The sequence below is a fragment of the Panthera tigris genome, chromosome A2 (genome assembly GCF_018350195.1).
Source record: "Panthera tigris isolate Pti1 chromosome A2, P.tigris_Pti1_mat1.1, whole genome shotgun sequence".
In the NCBI taxonomy this organism is placed as follows: Eukaryota; Metazoa; Chordata; class Mammalia; order Carnivora; family Felidae; genus Panthera; species Panthera tigris.
In genome coordinates, this window is record NC_056661.1 from 54888902 (window position 1) to 54908155 (window position 19254).

At 51.7% G+C, this 19254-nt stretch overlaps 1 protein-coding gene across 2 annotated transcripts in view; it reads left to right on the forward strand.

Moving 5' to 3' along the window:
- The first annotated feature begins 1153 nt into the window (after window positions 1-1153).
- GRIP2 (glutamate receptor interacting protein 2) overlaps window positions 1154-19254 on the forward strand; it is a 95207-nt gene continuing 77106 nt past the window's right edge. For both annotated transcript variants that reach the window (XM_042979585.1, XM_042979583.1), the window contains exon 1: window positions 1154-1226. In XM_042979585.1, the coding sequence (XP_042835519.1) occupies window positions 1172-1226 (55 nt within the window). In that variant the 5' untranslated portion in view covers window positions 1154-1171. The remainder of the gene's footprint in view (window positions 1227-19254) is intronic.

The following is a 19254-nucleotide window of genomic DNA, read 5'->3' on the forward strand; positions in this document are numbered from 1 at the left end:
TTGGAGATAATTTTCCACATACTTGAGCAAATACGAATGCAGAGGCTTCCCTTCTACTTACTGAACATATTATAAACACTGTTCTTCATTTCACCCTTTTCCAAAGAATGTCCTCCTCCTTTTTTAGGGCAGTGCAGTACTCCTTTGACTGGATTGTACACCCCCCTCCCCTTTACCCCCCTACCCCACTCCCATAGAGAAAGCAAACTGACTTCTGAGGATGGGACCCTCCTGTGCTCCTTCCCCTGGCTATTCTTCCCAGAATCTCTGAGACCTGGTGAGCTCGACGGCTACCAGGCAGATGGAGGACAACTGTGGTTAAGGTGCAGTTGACAAGGCCTACACCAAGACCACCTTTTCCCTACTGGCCTCCAGCGTGCTGTGTGTTCGCAGACAGGCCCGCCCTCTCTGGGCCTCGCATGTCTCCTCTGCAAGATGCCACCCAGAGGCCTCCCTTCCAGGTCAGGCGTGAGGACTTCTGCGGAGGGTCCTAGGCCTCTTACAGGCCCAAGGCCAGGGTGCACTCACTCACGCAGATTCACTGGTTCATACATTTCTTCCTTCACTTATTTACATATTCCTTCACCCATTTATTCACTGATTAATTTTCTCATTCATCAATTCACTAACTCATTCATTCATTCGCTCACTCATTTTCTCACTTCTCTATACACCCGTTTATTCACTCATCCACTCACTTCTTCACCCATTTGTTTACGCGTTCATTGTTTCACGCATTCACTCATTGACTAATTCGTGGTGATTATCGTTATCAGAATGTGGCCCGGAGAGCCCCGAGGTGGGGAGGTGGGAAACGGGGGCGGAGGGGGCCGTGGCAAGTGGGCGGCGGGGGCGAGAGCGAGCGGGCCCCGCGGGGTCCTCCTCCAGCCTAGCTCGCCGCGCCCGCCCCCGCCCGCCGCCCCGCCCCGCCCCCAGCGCCGGGGAAAGCGCGCGCTCTCGGGGAGCGTCGCTGCTCAGCCGCGGGCTCGCGAGCCGAGCTGAGCGCCTGGCGGCCGCCGGGACACCCCCGATCCTCGGCGGCCGCCCATGCCCGCCGCGCCCCGGGCCCGCGGCCCTCCCCAGCGCTGCGCTGCGCCGCCCGGCCCGGCGGGGGCGGGGCCGGGGCCGGGGTCGGGCTGGCGAGGCGCCGGGCCGCAGGGCGGCCGCCGGGATGCGGGGCTGGCGGAGGAACCTCGCGCTCTGCCTGCAGCGGCTGCCGGACGAAGGTAGGACGCGGCCGCTGCCCAGGCCGGTGAGCACCGGCGCGGGGCGCGGAGGGCGGACCCAGCGCAGAGCTGGCCGGGGGCGCTCGCGGAGAGTGTCCGCGGGAGGCGAAGGGCGGGCGGCCGCGTCCGAGGCGCGGAGCTTGCAGGGTCACCGCAGGACACGCGGTGCGGAGCGGAGCCCTGCCGGGCAGACCTGCGGGGGCGCTCGGCAGGGCGCGTGGAGGTGGGACCCGGGGCAGGGCGGCCGCGTAAGGCTGGAGCGCAGGCTCTGAACCCTCGAGGGCGCAGCCCCCGACCCGCTCGCGAGTCCGGTTCCCGGAGCGAGCCTTGGCCGGCGCGCGACCACGTGCCTCCCGGCTCCCAGGGAGTTTGTCGGGGGTCAGAAGGTGCCGGTGCTCACCGCGGGGGACTTCGGTTCCAAACGCTGCAGTCGCCGGGACCCAACTTTCCTTCGCACGCCCGGCAGCACCCCCGCGCCGACCCCACAGTCTGCAGTTGGTCAAAGTTGCGGGGAGGCTGGAGATGGGAAGGGGTGCGGGGTAGCGGAGAGATTCGGCCGCACTGCCCCCGACCCGGGCTTGGCCCTGCCGCAGCGCTGCGGCGCAGCCCCCTCCGCCGGGGCGCCTCCAGGGCTGCTCCACCCCTGTACCTGTTGTCTGTACCGTCCTGGCGGTGGGAAGAGGAAGAAGGACCCGCGCCCAGGCTCTGCCTCTGCTGAGGAAAGTTCGGATTCAGTGCTAATCAAGAATTGATAGAACTCTGAGTCAGGGGCAGAGTGAGGTGGGAATGGCAGTCGCCCACCCTCTGCTCACTTAGCGGGGGCCTAATGGCGGACTTACTGGTACCGCGTACTATGCGCCCTGGAGCCTAACATCTGCTTCTGTGTTTAACCTTCACAGCCACCCCCTCTGGAGGGCGCTGTTATTCCTTCCACTTTACAGGTGAGGACACTGAGCCTCCGAGAGAGGAAACCTGCCCAAGGTCACACAGCCTGTAGGTGATAAAGCTGGGATGTGAACTTAAGTCTCTATGGCCGGCAAGATTTTGGTGGGCCAGGCCTCCCTTACGTCCCTCTGCAAGTTGGGCCTGGTTCAGTTCATAGAAAAGGATCCATTTCCAGCCCTGGCCAGAAACCCTGTGTGGGGCGTGGGGGAGGGGAAGAGGAGGGTGACAGCTCATCCCTGCTCCTCCTGCCCTGTCCCCAGGGTTAAGTCAGATCTGTAACCTCTACCCCACTGTGGCCCTAGGTTCTGAGGGCCTGGGAGCAGAGTCTGTGGAGTCTCGTTTAGACCCTCATCAGGCCTTAGCCGGTGTGGGCAAGACCCAGGCAGGCCCATAGCTCCGTCCAGTGGATTGGGCAGACCTTCCACTCTTAATCCAACCTGAGTTGGCATAGCCGGTGCCCAGGTTTCCTTCCCTGGGAGGAGGAAGATTGGATAAGGCTACCAACAAGGAGGACATCTTGGAGGAGTGCCCCTATTCAATGGAGCTGCCCCCAAGGAACAGAGGAGATTAAGGAGGAAATCTTGGAGCACCTGGGTGGTTCAGTCCGTTGAGTGTCTGACTCTCAATTTCGGCTCAGGTCATGATCTCATGGTTAGTGAGTTGGAGTGTGCAGCCAGCTTGGTATTCTCTCTTTCTCTCTGTCTCTGTCTCTCTCTCTTGCCTCTCTCCTGCTCACGCGCTCTCTCTGAAAATAAATAAACATTAAAAAAAAAAAGAAAGAAGGAAATCTTGCAGAGCCAGTGTCCATGACCACCCTTCAGTGTGAGCTTGGCCTTTCAGGAAACAGGGCAGCTAAACCCCAGGCGTGTTCTGTGATCTTGGACAAGTCATTCCCCCTGTTCTGAGGCTCACTTTCTGTATCTGTAAGGGGAGGGCCTAACGCTCATCCTACGGGATTCCTAAGGGGATAAAATGAGGTCTCAGTCCTGGCGTAGCACATAGCCCAGGGCAGGCGAGGAAGTGGGGGCTTTGATGTCCTGAAGAAAGGATGTTGCTCCCTTGCTCCTGATCTGCACTCCCCACGCTGTGTGTGTATGTGTGTGTGGGGTGGGGTGGGGTGGGGGTATGGGTAAGGCACGTGAGTGGTGTGTGTGTGAGGTGTGCATGAGGCATATGGGTGTCATGTTTGAGATGCATGTGGGTGTCAATGAGGCTCGCGTGTGACATGTATGAGGCACGTGGGTCTTGTGGTCCCTACAGTCATTTTGCCTGCCACTGGCCACATCCATTGAGAGGAAGCCACTTCTTTCCTCAATGCCAGGAGGTACCCACCATTTGAGTTTTCCTTGGAGAATCTTACTTGAGATTGATCCTTGAGCTCAGCACTAAATCAGAGTGTGGCTGATGCATCTACCGGTGCTGGCAGGAAATTACTGTTTTAAAAAGACAAAATCCCTGGCTTTCTCTGGGTCACGGGAACATTGGTTCCTGTGGGCTGGGTCTCAAATGAGAGACTTTGATACATGGTTCCAGCTTGATAAGAGGCTCATGGCGAAAGGTCAGTCAAGCCCAAGAGTGACAGAGAGAGATATGCAGAGACAGGGCTGTCATCCTCAGAGAAGAGCCAGCGGGAGGGACATTTTGAATAAATCCGGCTTACCTGCTTATTCTGTGGTATAATTTAAGGCCCTGGAGGAAGAAGTGTGGACTTGGAGACCGGACTCGTGTCCCAGACTTAGGCCCTCTCCACTTGCCAACTTTGTGACCTTAGGCATACTATTTACTCCTTCTGGGTTTCAGTCGTGGTCGTTGTTTCCAATCCATAAAGTGGGAAGGGTGATCTTGCAGGGTGGTCTTGAGGAATCAATGTTAATGTATCCTAGTATAAAACATGCATACAGTAGGTGCTCAAGAAATGCTAATCCTGTTCTTCGTCTTTTTTGATCTTTACATCTACTTTAACTTCATATTTGGGGAAATAATCTGGTGCATGAGTCAGTGGAGAACTCAGGACTCTGTGTAGATTTCTGGATTATGAGCCTTGAGGCTCTCCACGCCTAGGGTTTGGGGGATCCGATCAGGTTGTGTCTGCCACGTGTGGCTACTTGAATCCACCATCTGGCCTTACCTAAGGAGGTTGGCCAAAAGCGTGGTTATGCGCCCCCCATGCTTGCACAGCACATGCGTCCAGACCACTCTGCAGTTTTTGGAACCTAAAGTAGTAGTCATGTCTGTTGAGGAAAGACCCGGGCAGCCACTGGGATTGGGGAACTCTGATTCCAGCTTCATGAAGCTTCTGAGTTTGTGTGTGTGTGTGTGTGTGTGTTTGTGCATGTGCACGTGTGTGACTTGTGTTCTAATGAAATTCCACCTTGATGCTTGTGGTCCTGTAGACAGTGACACATTTTCTTCTATTCACTGCAGTAAATGCTTCCAGAGCCCCCGCCCCCCCCCCCACCTCCCCTCCACCACCCCCAGGCTCTGTGTGGGATCAAAAACATGAAAGCCAGTCCTCAGCTTCAAGTTGCCCCCAGTCCGTCAGATAACAAAAGTTCAAGGTGCCCAGTGCTTGGGGAACATGAAGTTGAAAGCAGCAATTCTGAGTGGGCAGGCTGCTCAGAGGAGGGGGCTCTGCAACCCGGTGGAGGTCAGCCTTCCACTGGCAGATCCTTCCCGTGGTGTGGCCTGATTAATTTTCCTCCTTATGCCAGTCCTTTCTGCTTTCTAATGGACTCTTGGAATGTGAGCCAGGAGGGTTAATAGAAGTCATCTCGTCTTATTAGAGAGATGGGGAAATACAGAAGCAGTGAGGAGGAAATGACTTTTTATTCATTCGACAAGTATTTATTGGGCCCTGTTCTGGGGGCTGCGGCTATGGCCATGAACAAGAGAAAGACCCTGCTGTAAGGGACTTCACATTCTAGGGGGGGGAGACAGAGGACAAGGAAACATAACTAGAGAGTCATTAGTGAGATGAAGAGAACACAAGAGCAGAGTAGGCGATGCCATGGGGAGTCCCAGGGGAGGGGATGTCTTCAGATAGGGCAGCCAAGGGTGGTCAGGGAAAGGCTCTCTGAAAGGTGGCTTTTGAGCTAAGACTAAAGATCAGGAGGGCTCAGGCATGCCAAGAACAGAAGGCAGACCTAGTAGCCACGGGAACAACCGGTACCAAGAAGAGGCCTGATCTGCAGGGCATAGTGTGGAGAGGACCAATTTGACCTGTTGGAGGAAGAGAAAGGAGCGAGAGAGAGGGGAGTGATAAGAGATGAGACTTGGAGTAGCCAGATCACGAAAGGCCAGATCACTGTAGAGGAAGGAGTGTGGGTTTTATTCTGTGTTGGGAGCCATTGGAAGCCTTGACCAAGGACTTGGGCTGGCTCCGAGGATGAGCAAGGTTTTGAGTGATAGAGATGGCAGTGGGGAGAGGCATGCCAGGCAGAGGAATGGCATGAGTAAAGGAGCGGAGGTGGGAAAGCTGTAGGGGCTGAGGCTGCCAGACAGGCAGGAACCAGAGGCATTGAATGCCGCTCTGGGGAGCTGTCTAGGGTTCTGACAGGCGCATCCGGTATCTCTGCAATTGTGGACTTTGTGTGTGTGTGTGTGTGTGTGTGTGTGTGTGTGTGTGTGTGTGTATGTGTCCGTGGTACCCAGCTAGCTGATGTGTCCCTGTGCCGGTTACCTAGGAGACAACAGGAAGACGATAGGGTGGGATCTGATTGGCTACTGACTCCCGCTGCTCATCTCTCTGTCAGAACTGCAGGCAGAGGTTACAAATGGTCCATGCGGGCGTGCCAAGTGCCGGAAGGGGAGCTGTGAATGTTTGTTGCCCCGAGTTCTGTGTGTGTGTGTGTGTGTGTGTGTGGTTGCCAGTGAATGTGTGTGCAGCTCTTGAACAAAGCGACAGCATCTGGGGCTAATGCACTTCCTGCTGGGAAACATCTGTTCATTGCCTTAAATCAGGTAGTGGGGGCCCAGATAAATTTAAGAAGAATCAGCTAGACTTGGGAGAGGATCTTTTGTTTGGTTTTAATAACTGCAGTGTCAACCCTGGAGCTGATTTTCAACATTTCCCTGTATCGCTAAAAATGCAAATAGAGCTTTGAGTGGCGGAAGTTATGTCCCGTGACATGGACTGTGATGTCAGTTTGCAGAATCGCCTCCCCCACCCCAGCTGAAAAGGTTGGTATTAGATTGTAGGTCTGTTTTTTTTTTTCCTCCTCTCTCCTTCTTTAGAACAATAATATCTTTTTCTTCTACTTTGTAGGTAAAAGGACAAGGAATCCACACTTTAATTTTGCTTAGGAAGGGGATTGGGAAACAAACAAATGAAACCCACCAAAGTGTTTCCTTTGCACCTGACTTCCTCAAACAGCAGCCCAGATAGGCTTGGGAAAACAAAATAAAACAGAAAAACAGCAACAGGAACAATAATAACAACGAGCTCCGAGGCTGCAGAAGACTTAGCATTCTTAGTCTCTCTTCCCCCACTCCTGCCTCCCACCTTACAGGGTTTGGCAGATGATACAGGTAGTGAAGAGGAAATGAGGATTTCCCTCCTCCCCGCTCCCTTGGTTTCTCCATACTGTGCTCAAGTTTTAACGTTCCATGTATGAGGAGCCTCCTCTGCCTGTTTGTCCTTGAGACAAAATGCCATCCTGTTTCCTATTGGAAACAAATCATACCAGGCCTTTCATTCATGTCTATTTCTCATGTCTCCCTCACCATGGGTCAGAAGTGTTTTATCTGAAACATACATCTGGGGATGTTTTCTATCTGTTTACACATTATTCATATGCTCTGTTACTTACAGGAGGGGCCTCACCCTTAAATGCCTAAAGGGGCAAGACAAGTAACCCAAAAGATGAGTGAAGAAGGCTCCAGGGCCTTTGCACTTGCTAATCTGTCTCCTGGATTGATCTTTTGGCATATACACAATTCACTCACTTCATTTAGATCTATGCAATTGTCTCCTCCTCAGAGAGGCCTTCCCTGACCATCCCATCTAAAATAGCTGCTTTTTATCCCCATAACTTCCTTTTTCTTTCCAGCATTTTGTGCTGCCTCACCTTATATTATATCCTTGTTATGTCTTCTCTCCCACTAGTATGCAAGTGCCATGAGGGCTGTGGCTGTGTCTATCTTGTTCTTCATTTTATCCCCAGGAACCAGTACCTTGCCTGGCAATTGCTCAGTAAATATTTGCAGATGAAGGGAGTGAATTGGGTCTGGGGGACAGAGAGTGTAGAGTTTATAGGAGCTTGGGCTCAGCAAGCCAGACCTGATTTTTCTAGGGAAGCTAAAAACTCAGAGTTGTACATGCCACCTACCAATTTAAAAATGTTAAACACCAATTCAGACAGACTCTGAGGGTCAAGCAGGACCTCCCTTTGGAGTTAGAGGCCTCTCATATTCAAGGCTCTTTGCCATTTGGCTGTGGTAACCTTTCTTCCCTCCTTAGTCATGCACAGACCTTGTTCTGCCCCATGTCTGAACCTTTGCTTAGGCTGCCTCTATGCCTGGAGTGCCTCTCTGCCAACTTCTTCACCCAGCAAAGTACCGCTTCCTCTGGCTCCAACCTCAGGCCAGACCAAGGAGCAGCTTCCTGCTATCCCCCTCCTCCTGACATGGCAGAATTCGTCTCTCCCACCATGTTTCTGTCCTAGCCCCTTTCCTGTGGGAGCATAACTATGCTTACTCATCAGTCTCCTCTGCTAGACACAGAGGTCCCGGGGCAGGAGCCCTGTCCAGTCCATCTGTGGGTGTGCAGCACCCAGCTCAGGGGCCGGCATACAGTAGGAGCCCACTAAGTGAGTGGGAAAATGAAATAGAGAAAGGAAGGGGGAGGCACTAGCCTTTCTGTGCACCTCATGTGAACTAGGCCCTGGGCTGACTGTGTTTGCATCCTTCACTCTCAATGGCCTGGTGACGAGGATGTTGAACTCGGGGCCCCCTGTTGAGCTGAATAGCTTTTCCCTGCCTGGTGTGCAGTCCTTGCCTTGTTCCATTCTCTAAAGCAGCCTCTGGGACTTTGCCTGAGTTTTGCTTTTCTTCTCTGTAAAGTGGGAGCATTAACAGCCTCTGGGAGAGCTGTCATGGGGATCCAGAGATGACAGATGGGGGAGGGCTCTGCCAGCTATGGAAAGGGGCGCACTCATGTGGCGGTGACTGGCACAGTGAAGGCAATGGCCAGTTACTTCCTGGGCATGACTGTGCCTCACCTGTGTGTTCGAGGAGTCTAAGGAAATACTTATTCTTCTTTTCATACATCTTTTCATTCTGCAATTTCTTTTTGGTAAGTGTTTATTTATTGAGAGAGAACAAGTAGGAGAGGGGCAGAGAGAGGGAGAGAGAATCCAGAGCAGGTTCCACACTGTCAGCACAGAGCCTAACGTGAGGCTTGATCTCACAAACCATGATATTCCGACCTGAGCTGAAATCAGGAGTCAGCCCCTTAACAGACTGAGCCACCCAGGTGCCCCTCATTCTGTGATTTCATCGTTAAGCCCCTACTCCATGCCAGCTACCTCTCTTTTACCATTTTACTTCCTATTCCCAGAAAGCTGACCGCCTTTAGGTCTTGTTATGGCCATCTCAACATTTGGGAACCTGAGGCACAGAGAAGTTAAGTCACTTGCCCAAGGATGCACTGCTAGGAAGTGACAAAGCAGGATTTTTACCCCAGGAATGTCTTTGTCCCAAGCCAGGGCTCTTTCTCTGCCCCCAGACTGCTTTCTTTGGAATTTTGTTTCCAGGAGTCACAAGCAATGAGGCACTTAGAGAAGGGGCATGGAATTCTGCCTGGGGTGGGGGCATTGGTGCTGACCTCTGACCTGGGCTTTAAAGAGCAAGTGTGAGTGGCCAGGTAGGAAAGCCGCAGGGTAGGGTACGTAAGGCCAAGAGATTGGTGTGTGCAAAAGTACAGAGTTGAGAAAAACCTGGTGTGACCATAGTTGTGCAGGGTGGCTGCATGTGCTGTGTGTGGGGGGAGGGTGGCACGATTCTGGCTGGAGACAGATGGTGAGGGTAGAGATGGCTACACCCTGGTCACAAATGGGTCTTGCTTGACCCTGACAGTGGTGCGCACACACACACACACACACACACACACACACACAATTGGTTGTCATTAAATTTTGAGTGTGTGTGTGTGTGGGGGGGGGGGAAATTTGACATTAAAAAAAGAAAGATATCTGCAGCTTTCTTCAGAGGATCTGGTAACCTCGGTCTTACATTTCTGCTGTGCCTTGTGGACTGGGAGTGTGCCTGCCGTACTCCCCATCTGGCCGCTGATGCATTCACTTACTTGCTCAGCCTTAGAGGTGTTTGTGTTTGAGACCTTGAACTCACCCAGGAAAGGAGTTTGAACTTCATCATCTTCAGGCAGCTGAAGCTGCTGAAGGCAGCTTTATTTTTTAAAGTTTATTTATTCTGAGAGAGAGAGAGAGAGAGCGAGAGCAGGGGAGGGGCAGAGAGAGGAGGACAGATCTAAAGTGGGCTCTTTGCTGACAGCAGAGAGCCCAACACAAGGCTTGAACTCATGAACGTGAGATAGTGACTTTAGCCGAAGTTGGACGCTTAACTGACCGAGTCACCCGGGTACCCCCAGCTGAAGGGTTTTAAAGCAGGACGGTGGCATGTTCAGGAAGCACCTGCTGACTGCTGGGGTATGGGAGGCAAGGTGAGGCAGAGAGACCCCCAAAATGACCACGTTAGGAGCACTTGCTTGGCACTTATTCACACTGTTTTGCTTCTCCTGATAACCGTGCATGGTCAGGTGATCAGCCTTATCAGATGAGGAAATAGAAGCTACAAAAGCAGATGCCATGAAAGAAAGGATTGAAAAATTGGGCTACATAAAAATGTAGAAGTGATGTAGGATGAAAGGCACGATTGACCAGGTTCCAAGACAAGCCACAGCCCAGGAGGGAAGGTATTTACAACATACATCACAGCTGAAGACTAAGAGCCAATGTATATCAGGATCTCCTGCAAATCAAAGATACACAGTCTAGGAGGAACGTCATGAATTCAAGCAGGAAGTTACTAGAAGATACACAAATAGCCAGAGAGTGAATGAAAAGAAGGCCAACCTCAGCATTTTAGGGGATTATTGTATTAGCATGAGGAAAATGCTCACAGAAATAACAGCACAATATCAATTTGAAGGGGAAGTTAAAAAATTCATAGCATCTAGTGTTGGTGAGATCCCGGGGGAAGCAGAAGCTGACATATGCAGGAAGGGGAAGCATATAGGAGGGCAGTCTGACGGGTTATCTGTCAATATGGAAAATGCTTACACCCTTTGACCCAGCCATTCCTTTTCTAAGTATTGCAAGTATTTTCTAGTCTAGGGAAGAGTCTAGCACAGATGCATAAGGCAACATGGACACAGACGTTCACTGGGGTGGTTCAGATGTCAAACCTCCAACCACCTCAGTGGTCTCTCTCTAACCTCTGCTCCCATTTGCCAAGCCCCGCCTCCACCTTCGGCTGAAGGTACCTACCGTTACCTGTTGGTAGCTCTACGCATACACATTCTTTCCCTTCTTTTTACACAAATAACAGCATACTGTCTGCAACTCTCTCTTTTATCATGAAATACGTTGTACATAACGAGGAGTGTTAAAACATTTGTGTTTTTCAAAGAGCAGCAATAGACCCCAGGTTGAGAAACAGATTGCTCCCAGCACCCAGTGCCACACGGCTCTCCAGAATGTCTGTTCGGATTTATACTCCCCTTTGGGATTCATGTAATTTTACAGAAGAGAAAAGGATTTGAGGTGGGTTTGCTGGTTCAAGGTCCCAGGGCTGGACGGTGGCTTTGGTTTGGCCTGTGGCCTGTCTGCTTCACAGGAATGAGGTTGTAAGCCCAGAGCAGGGGGACGTAGGCAACAGAATGGGCCAGATGTGGCAGTGGACAGATGTGGAGGGCCGGGCCTGGATGACACTCAGGGATTCCTCCTGGCCTGGGGGGTTATGCTAGTGCCTTTCACTGAGCTGAGGGGGGAGGGGCATGCAGGGGTGGATTTTAGGGGGCTGAGTGTGAGAGATCTGCCAAGAGGCCCCTGTCCTGGAGGCCCCCAGATGGATGGCCCTGGGAGCTGGCAGCCCAGCTGGGGAACCCCATAGAGGGGTGCCCTTTGAGCAACCATTTTTCAACTGTATGAACAAATGCTTCCCTTCTGTAGTCCAGTGAGGGTAATTTATCCTAGGGAGAAAAATGGATTCTCCCAGGAAGCTTCGCTGCCAGAGACCCAGGAGCCTCAAATTTACTGCTTGCCTTCTGTGCTGATGGAACTGGGCCTCAAGATTTATGTCTGGGGGTTTATGGGCGGCTGGCTCTGGTTGGCAGGAGTCCTGGGGGACAGGCAGGGGGACAGCTGTATTTTATGGTGAGGCTGGGACCCAGGAGGGTATAAATCACTGTGGCCTCCCAGGAGAGGCCACCTGCCTCACATGGGTGGGTGGGAAGGAGCTCAAGCTTGTCTGAGGACAGCAGAGAGGACCCTCCTTCAGAGGCCACTTTGTCCAGCTTCCCAGGTTCTAGGTGGGGAGACTGTGTCCAGAGAGACAGAAAGCCCAGGTCCCACGAGAGGCCAGGGTTTCCCCAGACCCGCGGGGTCAGACTCTGGTGTGAGTGGTTTGCTTTCTGCTGTTCTGCTTCTTTCAAAGATAAACCAGCCCAAACCACAGACCTCCCTCTGACTGAGTGTTGGCCACTTGCTGGCAGTCTGTGCTGACCAAGACCTCAGTGGTCCCTGCCGTCTAGGAGCTCAGAGACTCCGCTGGTGGTCTCCAGAGTTGGGTGTGGGTGCCACACCCAGGACAGCCTCTTGAGGAAGAGGCTGGGAAAAAATATGAAGACCTTTAGCTTACGTTTGTTTTCTATCACATTTTCGTTTTCTCTGCTTTTGTCTGTGTTTATAATGTGAGTGATATACAGATATGGTAACACGTGGGTAAGTCATAAATAATACATGTGTGTTATTGCAGAGGAATGCACAGACATTTTTACACAAAGGGGTGCAAGACCAGAAGGATTTGGGGACCACGCCCTGCCCACGTGCTAGACTATAGTTGTTGGAAGGACCCTGGGATCCTGGGCTGGGGTCTCCCTTGCTTGCAGGGCCGAGGGCAATATGTACTGAGCACCTACTAAGTGCTGGGCACAGGTGCACCCTTTTCTGTCAAGGCCTGGACTCCACAACAACAGTGGGAGACAAGGGTGGCGAACATCATTTTACAGACCAGGAGACTGAGGCCCAGAGAAGAGAACGGATTTGCCCCATTTCGTGCCTGAGCTGGGATTCTTTTCTCAGTCCTCCTATTGACCATTTTCACGGTTCTTCCTTTTTCTGTCTCCCATTAAAAAAAAATAAGACGTATAGAATGTTCATTGGGTATTTAAACCATTTTAAATAATTAAACACAGCAATATCAGTTAAAAAAAACACATTGCAATGTCCCCCTTTCTCCATACTACAGCACTAACATGTCATGTACATACTTTTCTGGCCTCTTGCTGTCATGAAAAAAAAGTATCCTTAGGGCACCCGCGTGGCTCAGTCGGTTGAACATCCAACTTCGGCTCAGGTCATGATTCACGGTCAATGAGTTCCAGCTCTGCGTTGGTCGGGCTCTGTGCTGACAGCTCGGAGCCTGGAGCCTGCTTCAGATTCTCTGTCACCCCCTCTCTCTGCCCTCCCCTGCCTACACACACACACACACACACACACTCTCTCTCTCTCTCTCTCTCTCTCTCAAAAATAAACATTAAAAAAAGAGTATCCTTTTATACTAAGTTACTTTCTCTCTGATGAAGTATGCAATTATTGTTAAATATAGACCATTTTGGAAAGATAAAAAACCAGGAAGAAAACTAAAATCACCCTCCATCAACCCACCATCCAGAGACAACTTTCCTGCATTTCCTTCCAGTCTTTTTTCCCACTGTCTACTGTCATTGAGATCATATGACATATACCATTTTATGTTTTTTTTTCTTTGCTTAGTTTTGTAGGATCAGCTGCAGAATACCACATGGGGTGTCTGTACCAGGCAGATTTTATTTACCTGCTCCCCCATGGTTGGATAATAAGGTTGTTTCCAGCATTTTGCTGTTACAAGTAAGGTTGCTGTAAGAGTCCGCTTTCCTGGGGTTGTCATCAGCCTTGATGTGATTCTGCACGGGCTTTCTCCCCCTGCAGATGTTATTTCTTACACTTGTCATTTTTAATGGCCAGGTAATCTCCTGGAGTGTTGCTATTCCTTATGTTCTAGGCCATTTCGCCTTCTCCATATCCCACCAGGCTTCCCCACTCCCTCTGGGAAGCCAGCCCCTTCCCCAAATCCTCCCCCCACCCCCGCTCCCCCTGCCCAGCACCTTCAATGCAGGGACCCAACCTCCAGTGGGGAGGGGAGGGCTGTCATCTTGCCCACATCCCAGACATTTGCTGTCTCCCTCCTGCCTGTGTCCCCGTCCTGACACTCAGACCCTGTGTTGGCTGATGCCTTCCTTTCTCCTTTCATTCTGTGGTTGTTTAACTATGACCTACCATGTGCTAGCCACTGTTCTAAGTGCTGAGATACAGTAGTAAATGAGACAGAGTCTTTGTCTTTATGGAACAGGGGAGATAAGTCGTAAACAGGTGGAGACAAGACAAGAAAAGGGGATAAGAAGACAGGAAAAGGGGATGAGATGAAAGAGGGTGATAGGTGGTCAGGGAGGACCTCCTGGAGGAGGTGACATTTGTTCTGGGACCAGCCAAGGGAATGCCTGGGAGAGGAGGACTCCAGGTGGAAGGAACAGCAGGGGCAGAGGCCCTGGGCACATTCTGAATGTTTGAGGAACGGAGGCCAGTGTGGCTGCAGTGTCATGGGGGGAGCACGAGTGGGGGGAGGCCGGCAGGCCCGGCTGGTGGAAGGAAGGTGTTCGGGTCTCCTCTGAGAGTCATGGGAAACCTCCGCAGTGCCTGGCACACAGTAGGTGCCTGGTTGGGTTAGCTGCTCTTATTGTTGTTCCCTCTTCATGAAGGAAGTCAAGTCGTAAGACTTGCTTGTCCCAGAGTGCACCGGGGCTGCTGCCTGGCCTCCTTCAAGTCTGACCTGTCCCCTTGCTGCAGCTCACACCTGTTCCTTCTGCACATCATAGTCCCACGCCTCACTTGGCCCCAGAAGTGGGGGTCTGGTGGGCCTGTGTTTGCTCTGAACTATCCATCTGTGTGAAATGGGCAGATTCTGCCTCCTGGGGCTATTGGGAGGTTTTGCTGGCACCTTGTGGGGGCTTATTAAGGTCAGCTCCAAGGATACTAAATTCAACATCTTAAAAAATAATATTTTATCTAGAAATCTCTATAAAGTTTGTATGAAGTGGGTGGGTGAGCCCTCTGCAGCGGCTCTGGCCCTTCAAGCTCCCTGGAGGGAGGTGGCCGGTGGCCCCTATGGGAAAATCAAGAGCAATTGCATCGGATTCTGCACTTAATTTAATGAAAAGGCACTGCAGGGAGGCAGAGGCAGTGAGGCAGTTAGGGAAGGCTTGCGGGCTTGGACAGGAGCGATTCCAGGGAGATTTATGATGCTTCATAAAAGATTCAGATCTAGGCTGAGCTTGGGCGGTGCTGGGCTCAGTGCTCTGGGCTCTGTCTTCGCAGCCTGGGCGGCAGATGGTCTGAGGTTCCTGGTGGCGATGATTGCCGTGTGACCCTGGGCAAGTCATGGCCCCTCTCTGGGCTATGCAGCACCATTTGCCATTCTGGGTTCCCTCCTCCTCCAAGATCCTGGACCCTACCCTCCTGCCCATATCCCACCAGACCTGCATTTTACAAGCCTTTCCACACTTGGGAAATCCTCTTTCTCATAGCCTGCGCCCTCCCCTGCCCAGTTGTTTTTCCATTTTACGGAAGAGAAAACTGAGGCTCTGAGAGGTTCTCTGGTGTTCCCAGAGTCACACAGTGACTGGGGCAGGGGTGAAGTCTGTCTGGCCCTTTTAGCAGTGGACTCAGGAGCTTCCATGGTGGGCTGGAAGGCTACTCAGGATGGAGTAGCCACACAGCCCCATGTGGAGCCTGACCTGTTGTGTTTTACTTTCCCATTTAGCAGAGAGGCGTCAGGAAAGTTAAGGGACCAGTGTGGACCCCAGGGCAACTGGCACCAGAGCTGGGAATGTAGTTACCTCCTGGTCTGGCCTTTCTCCCCGCACACTGTCGAAGTCTTTGGGGCTCCTCCGGGTTTAGCTCAACCTCTCCATTCACTTGCTGTGTGACCCTAGGCAAGCGACCTAATATGTCTGAGCCTCCATATCTTCATCTACAAAATGAGCATGGTAATATGCCCATCTCCCAGGCTTGCTAGGTGGAGGGAACCTGCTACTGGTAAGTGGCCTATAACAGTCCCCAGCATCCCATTTTCTCGAGAAGATTATAGTTCTAGAGCTGCTCAAGCCCTGGAGAAAATCATACCAAAAAAAGGAACCCTTTCTTTTATAGTCCCAGGGCTTTGCTGGTCGGGCCCCTCCCGAGGCAGCAGAGGAGGGAAGAAACTTATTGTAGGCTGGTGGTTGCAGATGGCAGGCAGCTAATTTATTTACCTCTTTCTAAGAAATATGCACGACACATAAATAAAATATTTCACTCGTAGTGCCCCACCCGGATCCAGGCAGGCAGAGACAGTCGGCCGTGTGGCTCTGAAGCAGGCTCTGTGGGTGTGTGTGTGGAGTCTGGCAAGGGGGTTAATGAGCTGATTATTCCTTCTTTAACCTAATTTTCTGTCCCATATCCAGCAGCACCCAGAGTTCCTCATTTTGGAGGTGCTGGCCTTCTCCTCCAGACCTCCCAGCCAACACCTTTTGCTTCCCTGGAGCAGGGCAGGACTGGACTGGACTGTCCCAGGAGATAGCCAGCTCTCCATCAAGGATGCCACCAGACTGGTTCCTGTTCTGTGTAGGAGTTGGACCAGGGGACGCTCAGGACCTCTCTGGAGATGCCTTGACCACTTTGGAGGGCCTACTTTTTTCCAGTTCATGCACTGGTGCCTTGGCACGGGTCCCAGCCTCCACATCATCCCTGCTACAGTCCGTCCTCCCCTGCGCCCCTGACCCAGCTCATCTGGGGTCCAGGAAACCCAGTAATAAGACAGAGTAACAATGCATGGAACTGCCACCCCCAGAACTGAAAGAAGAGAAGAGAGAGTGGCTGGGTGACTGTGACTCCATGAGTAGGGCAGGAGAGCAGGGGCAGCCCATGGAGTCAGAAGGACCAGGTTCCATCCCTGCTCTGCCATTTTTTCAGAGACCTTAGACAAGTTGTCTCACTTCTCTGAGTCTTTTGTCTTCATCTGTGAAATGGGCACAGCGTTGGTATTTACCTGACAAGGTTATTGTGAGGCTTGTTCTTTCATTCGCTTGACAAAATGTTTACTGAGCAGCTGCTATGTGCCAGGCACTGCCTTCGGCCCTTGGGGATACCGTGAGGAATAAGACAGACTAGTACCTTGTCCTAATGGACGTTCCAGTGTGCGCACCAGCCAAGCACCATGTTGGCAAGTAGATGTGCACCCTAACAGCAGGTTGTAGAATGAAAACCAATGAAGTAGAGTCAGGGCACAGAGATGGTGGAGAAGCTCTCTCAGTCGCAGTACTCAGGGAGGGCCTCTCTGGGGAGGTGACGTTTGAGCATATACTTGAACGAGGAGAAGGAGCCAGCTCTGCAAAGAACTGCACAGGCAGAGGGAATGGCACATGCAATGGCCCTGAGGTGCACACAAGTCTGGCATGTTCGGGGAAGGCCGGGGCTGCAGGCACAATGAGATGAAGCAGGTGGGTGACACGTCTGGCACAGGTCTTGGCACAGGGCAAATTCTTGGCTCTGTCTTCCTCCTTCCCGCCACCCTCCTGCTTTCTTGCTCTCCCTGGACTGCTCGAATACTCCATGTAATCCAGATGGGAGGGTTAGGTTCCTAAAACATCCAGTATGGAAGGGTTTCATGACTTGTCCAAAGACCCATTCCAAATAAGCCTAAGTCCCATGAGTAGCCTGTGGTCTCTGTGCCCAACTTGCAGCCATATTTAGCATATACAGTCAACAAAGAGCTCATATCTTGAATATATAAAGAGCTCTTATAAATCAACAAGAAAAAAACCCCAGACAACCCAGTAGCAAATTGGACAAGAGACTTGAGTAAGTGCTTCATGAAGAAGATCCAAATGACCTGTAAACATATGAAAAGGTGTTCAATATCATCTCACAGAGGGAAATGGAAATTAAAGCCACAGGGAGATACCCAGCAGAAGGGTTGACATTAAAAAGGCTGACAATACTGAGTGTTTGCGTGGAGGAGGAACAGCAGGACTTTCGTGCACTGAGAGTGGGAGTGTAAATGTCACTTTACTAAAGATTCCCTGGAGGGATGGGGACCAGCTTATATCACACCCCAAAGAGTAACATGGAGTCACATTCACCCGGCCATCCTCTCTCTCTTCCAGCCTGTCTCCCTGGAAGCCCCAGTGCTGGGTCCCTTCTCCCACTCCTTCTCCTTCCCCTTCACAGCCTTTCCTGTGTTGCCCTGCTCATCAGCTTTGCTTCCAGGCTCGGACACCAATGTCCAAAACAGAAGCCAGGCTCTCTCAAGCCTGCTGCAGGAGGTGTTACCAGGTTACAAAGTACGGAAACCCAACCCCCACTAGCCTAAGCCAGGAAGAAACCTTAAATGCTCACATCAGCTTCAGGATGGGCTAAATCCAGGGGCTCAAAGGATGATGTCACAGCTTGATCTTTCCATTCCTTTCCTGTCTTTTCTCTGTTCTGCTGGCTTTGCTCCAGGCTCATATCATTCTACATTCTGGTGGGGAAAGAATGTACAGATGGCTCCAGCAAAAGTCCTGGGGCTGTGTCCCATTGGACAGTATTGGGTCACATGTGTGTTCCTTAGTCAGTCACTGTAGCCTAGAGAGTGGACTGCTCTGATTGGCTAAACCTGGCTCTGCCCACCTTGGAAGCAAGGTCAGCCCCGTGAAGTACATGGACAGTGGAGGAGGGGGTCTCCCCAGAACAAAATCAGAGTGTTGTTACCAGAAGAAGGAGGTCTGGATGTTGAATGGGTAGAAACAACCAATGTCCACTATGGGGGCCTCAGTTCACTTGTATGAGGAGAGTGGGCTCAGAATTTATCAGTCAGGTGTCTCCAGAAAAACAGACCCAATAGGAGATCTATCTGTCTATCTATCCATCTATCCATTTATCTATCTATTGAAAGATTTTTTAAGAATTTAAATCATTAAGATTTTTTAATGATTGTGGAGCTGGCTTGTATAAATCTGTGGTGCAGCTCGGGTAGGCTGGAAACTCAAGAAGGGTTTCTGTTCTGCAATCTTGAGGCAGAATTCTGTTTTTTTCTTGGGAGAACCTCTGTCTTTGCTCTTAAGGCCTTCAACCGATTGGGTGAGGCCCACCCACAGTATGGAGAGTAATCTGCTTCAGTCAGAGTCAACTGATTGTGAGTGGTATTCGTATCTACAAAATACCTTCGTAGCAACTTCTAGCCTGGCGTTTGACCAAACAACTGGGCACGATAGCCTAGCCAAGTTGTCACAGAGCAACAAAGTTGTTTATTTAAGTTAGTATTATATGGTAATGTAAAAGTGTGTTTGTCCCCTTCCCACCTAAGGCTAGGAGAACCATTCAGGGAAGGACAGGAGAGGCTACATGGCCTCAGCACAGGGATAGGGGAGGGGAACCTTCTGGGGCCACCAGGACCTTGGGTGTGGTTTTCAGTCCCTATCATATAATGTTGGCTCAGCCATCTGCTCTAGGTGCTGGACTGCAGGGGTGGCCAGACCAAGCCTCTGTCCTGCAGCATCCCCAGGCTAGTGGGGAGGCAGTCCTCCCCCTGGGTCCTCTGGGCTGGTAGGGAGACAGTCCTCGCTAGAAGATCCCCAGGCTGGTGGGGAGGCAGTTCCTGCATCCAGCATGAGGTTTCGTGGTGGGGTCAGAAGCTCTCCAAGTGCCCTGACATGAGGTGATTTGGCCATCAGCCACTGTGCTGAAAGGAGGGGCATGCCAGTCACTGATGAGAGAATCACCATAATTAA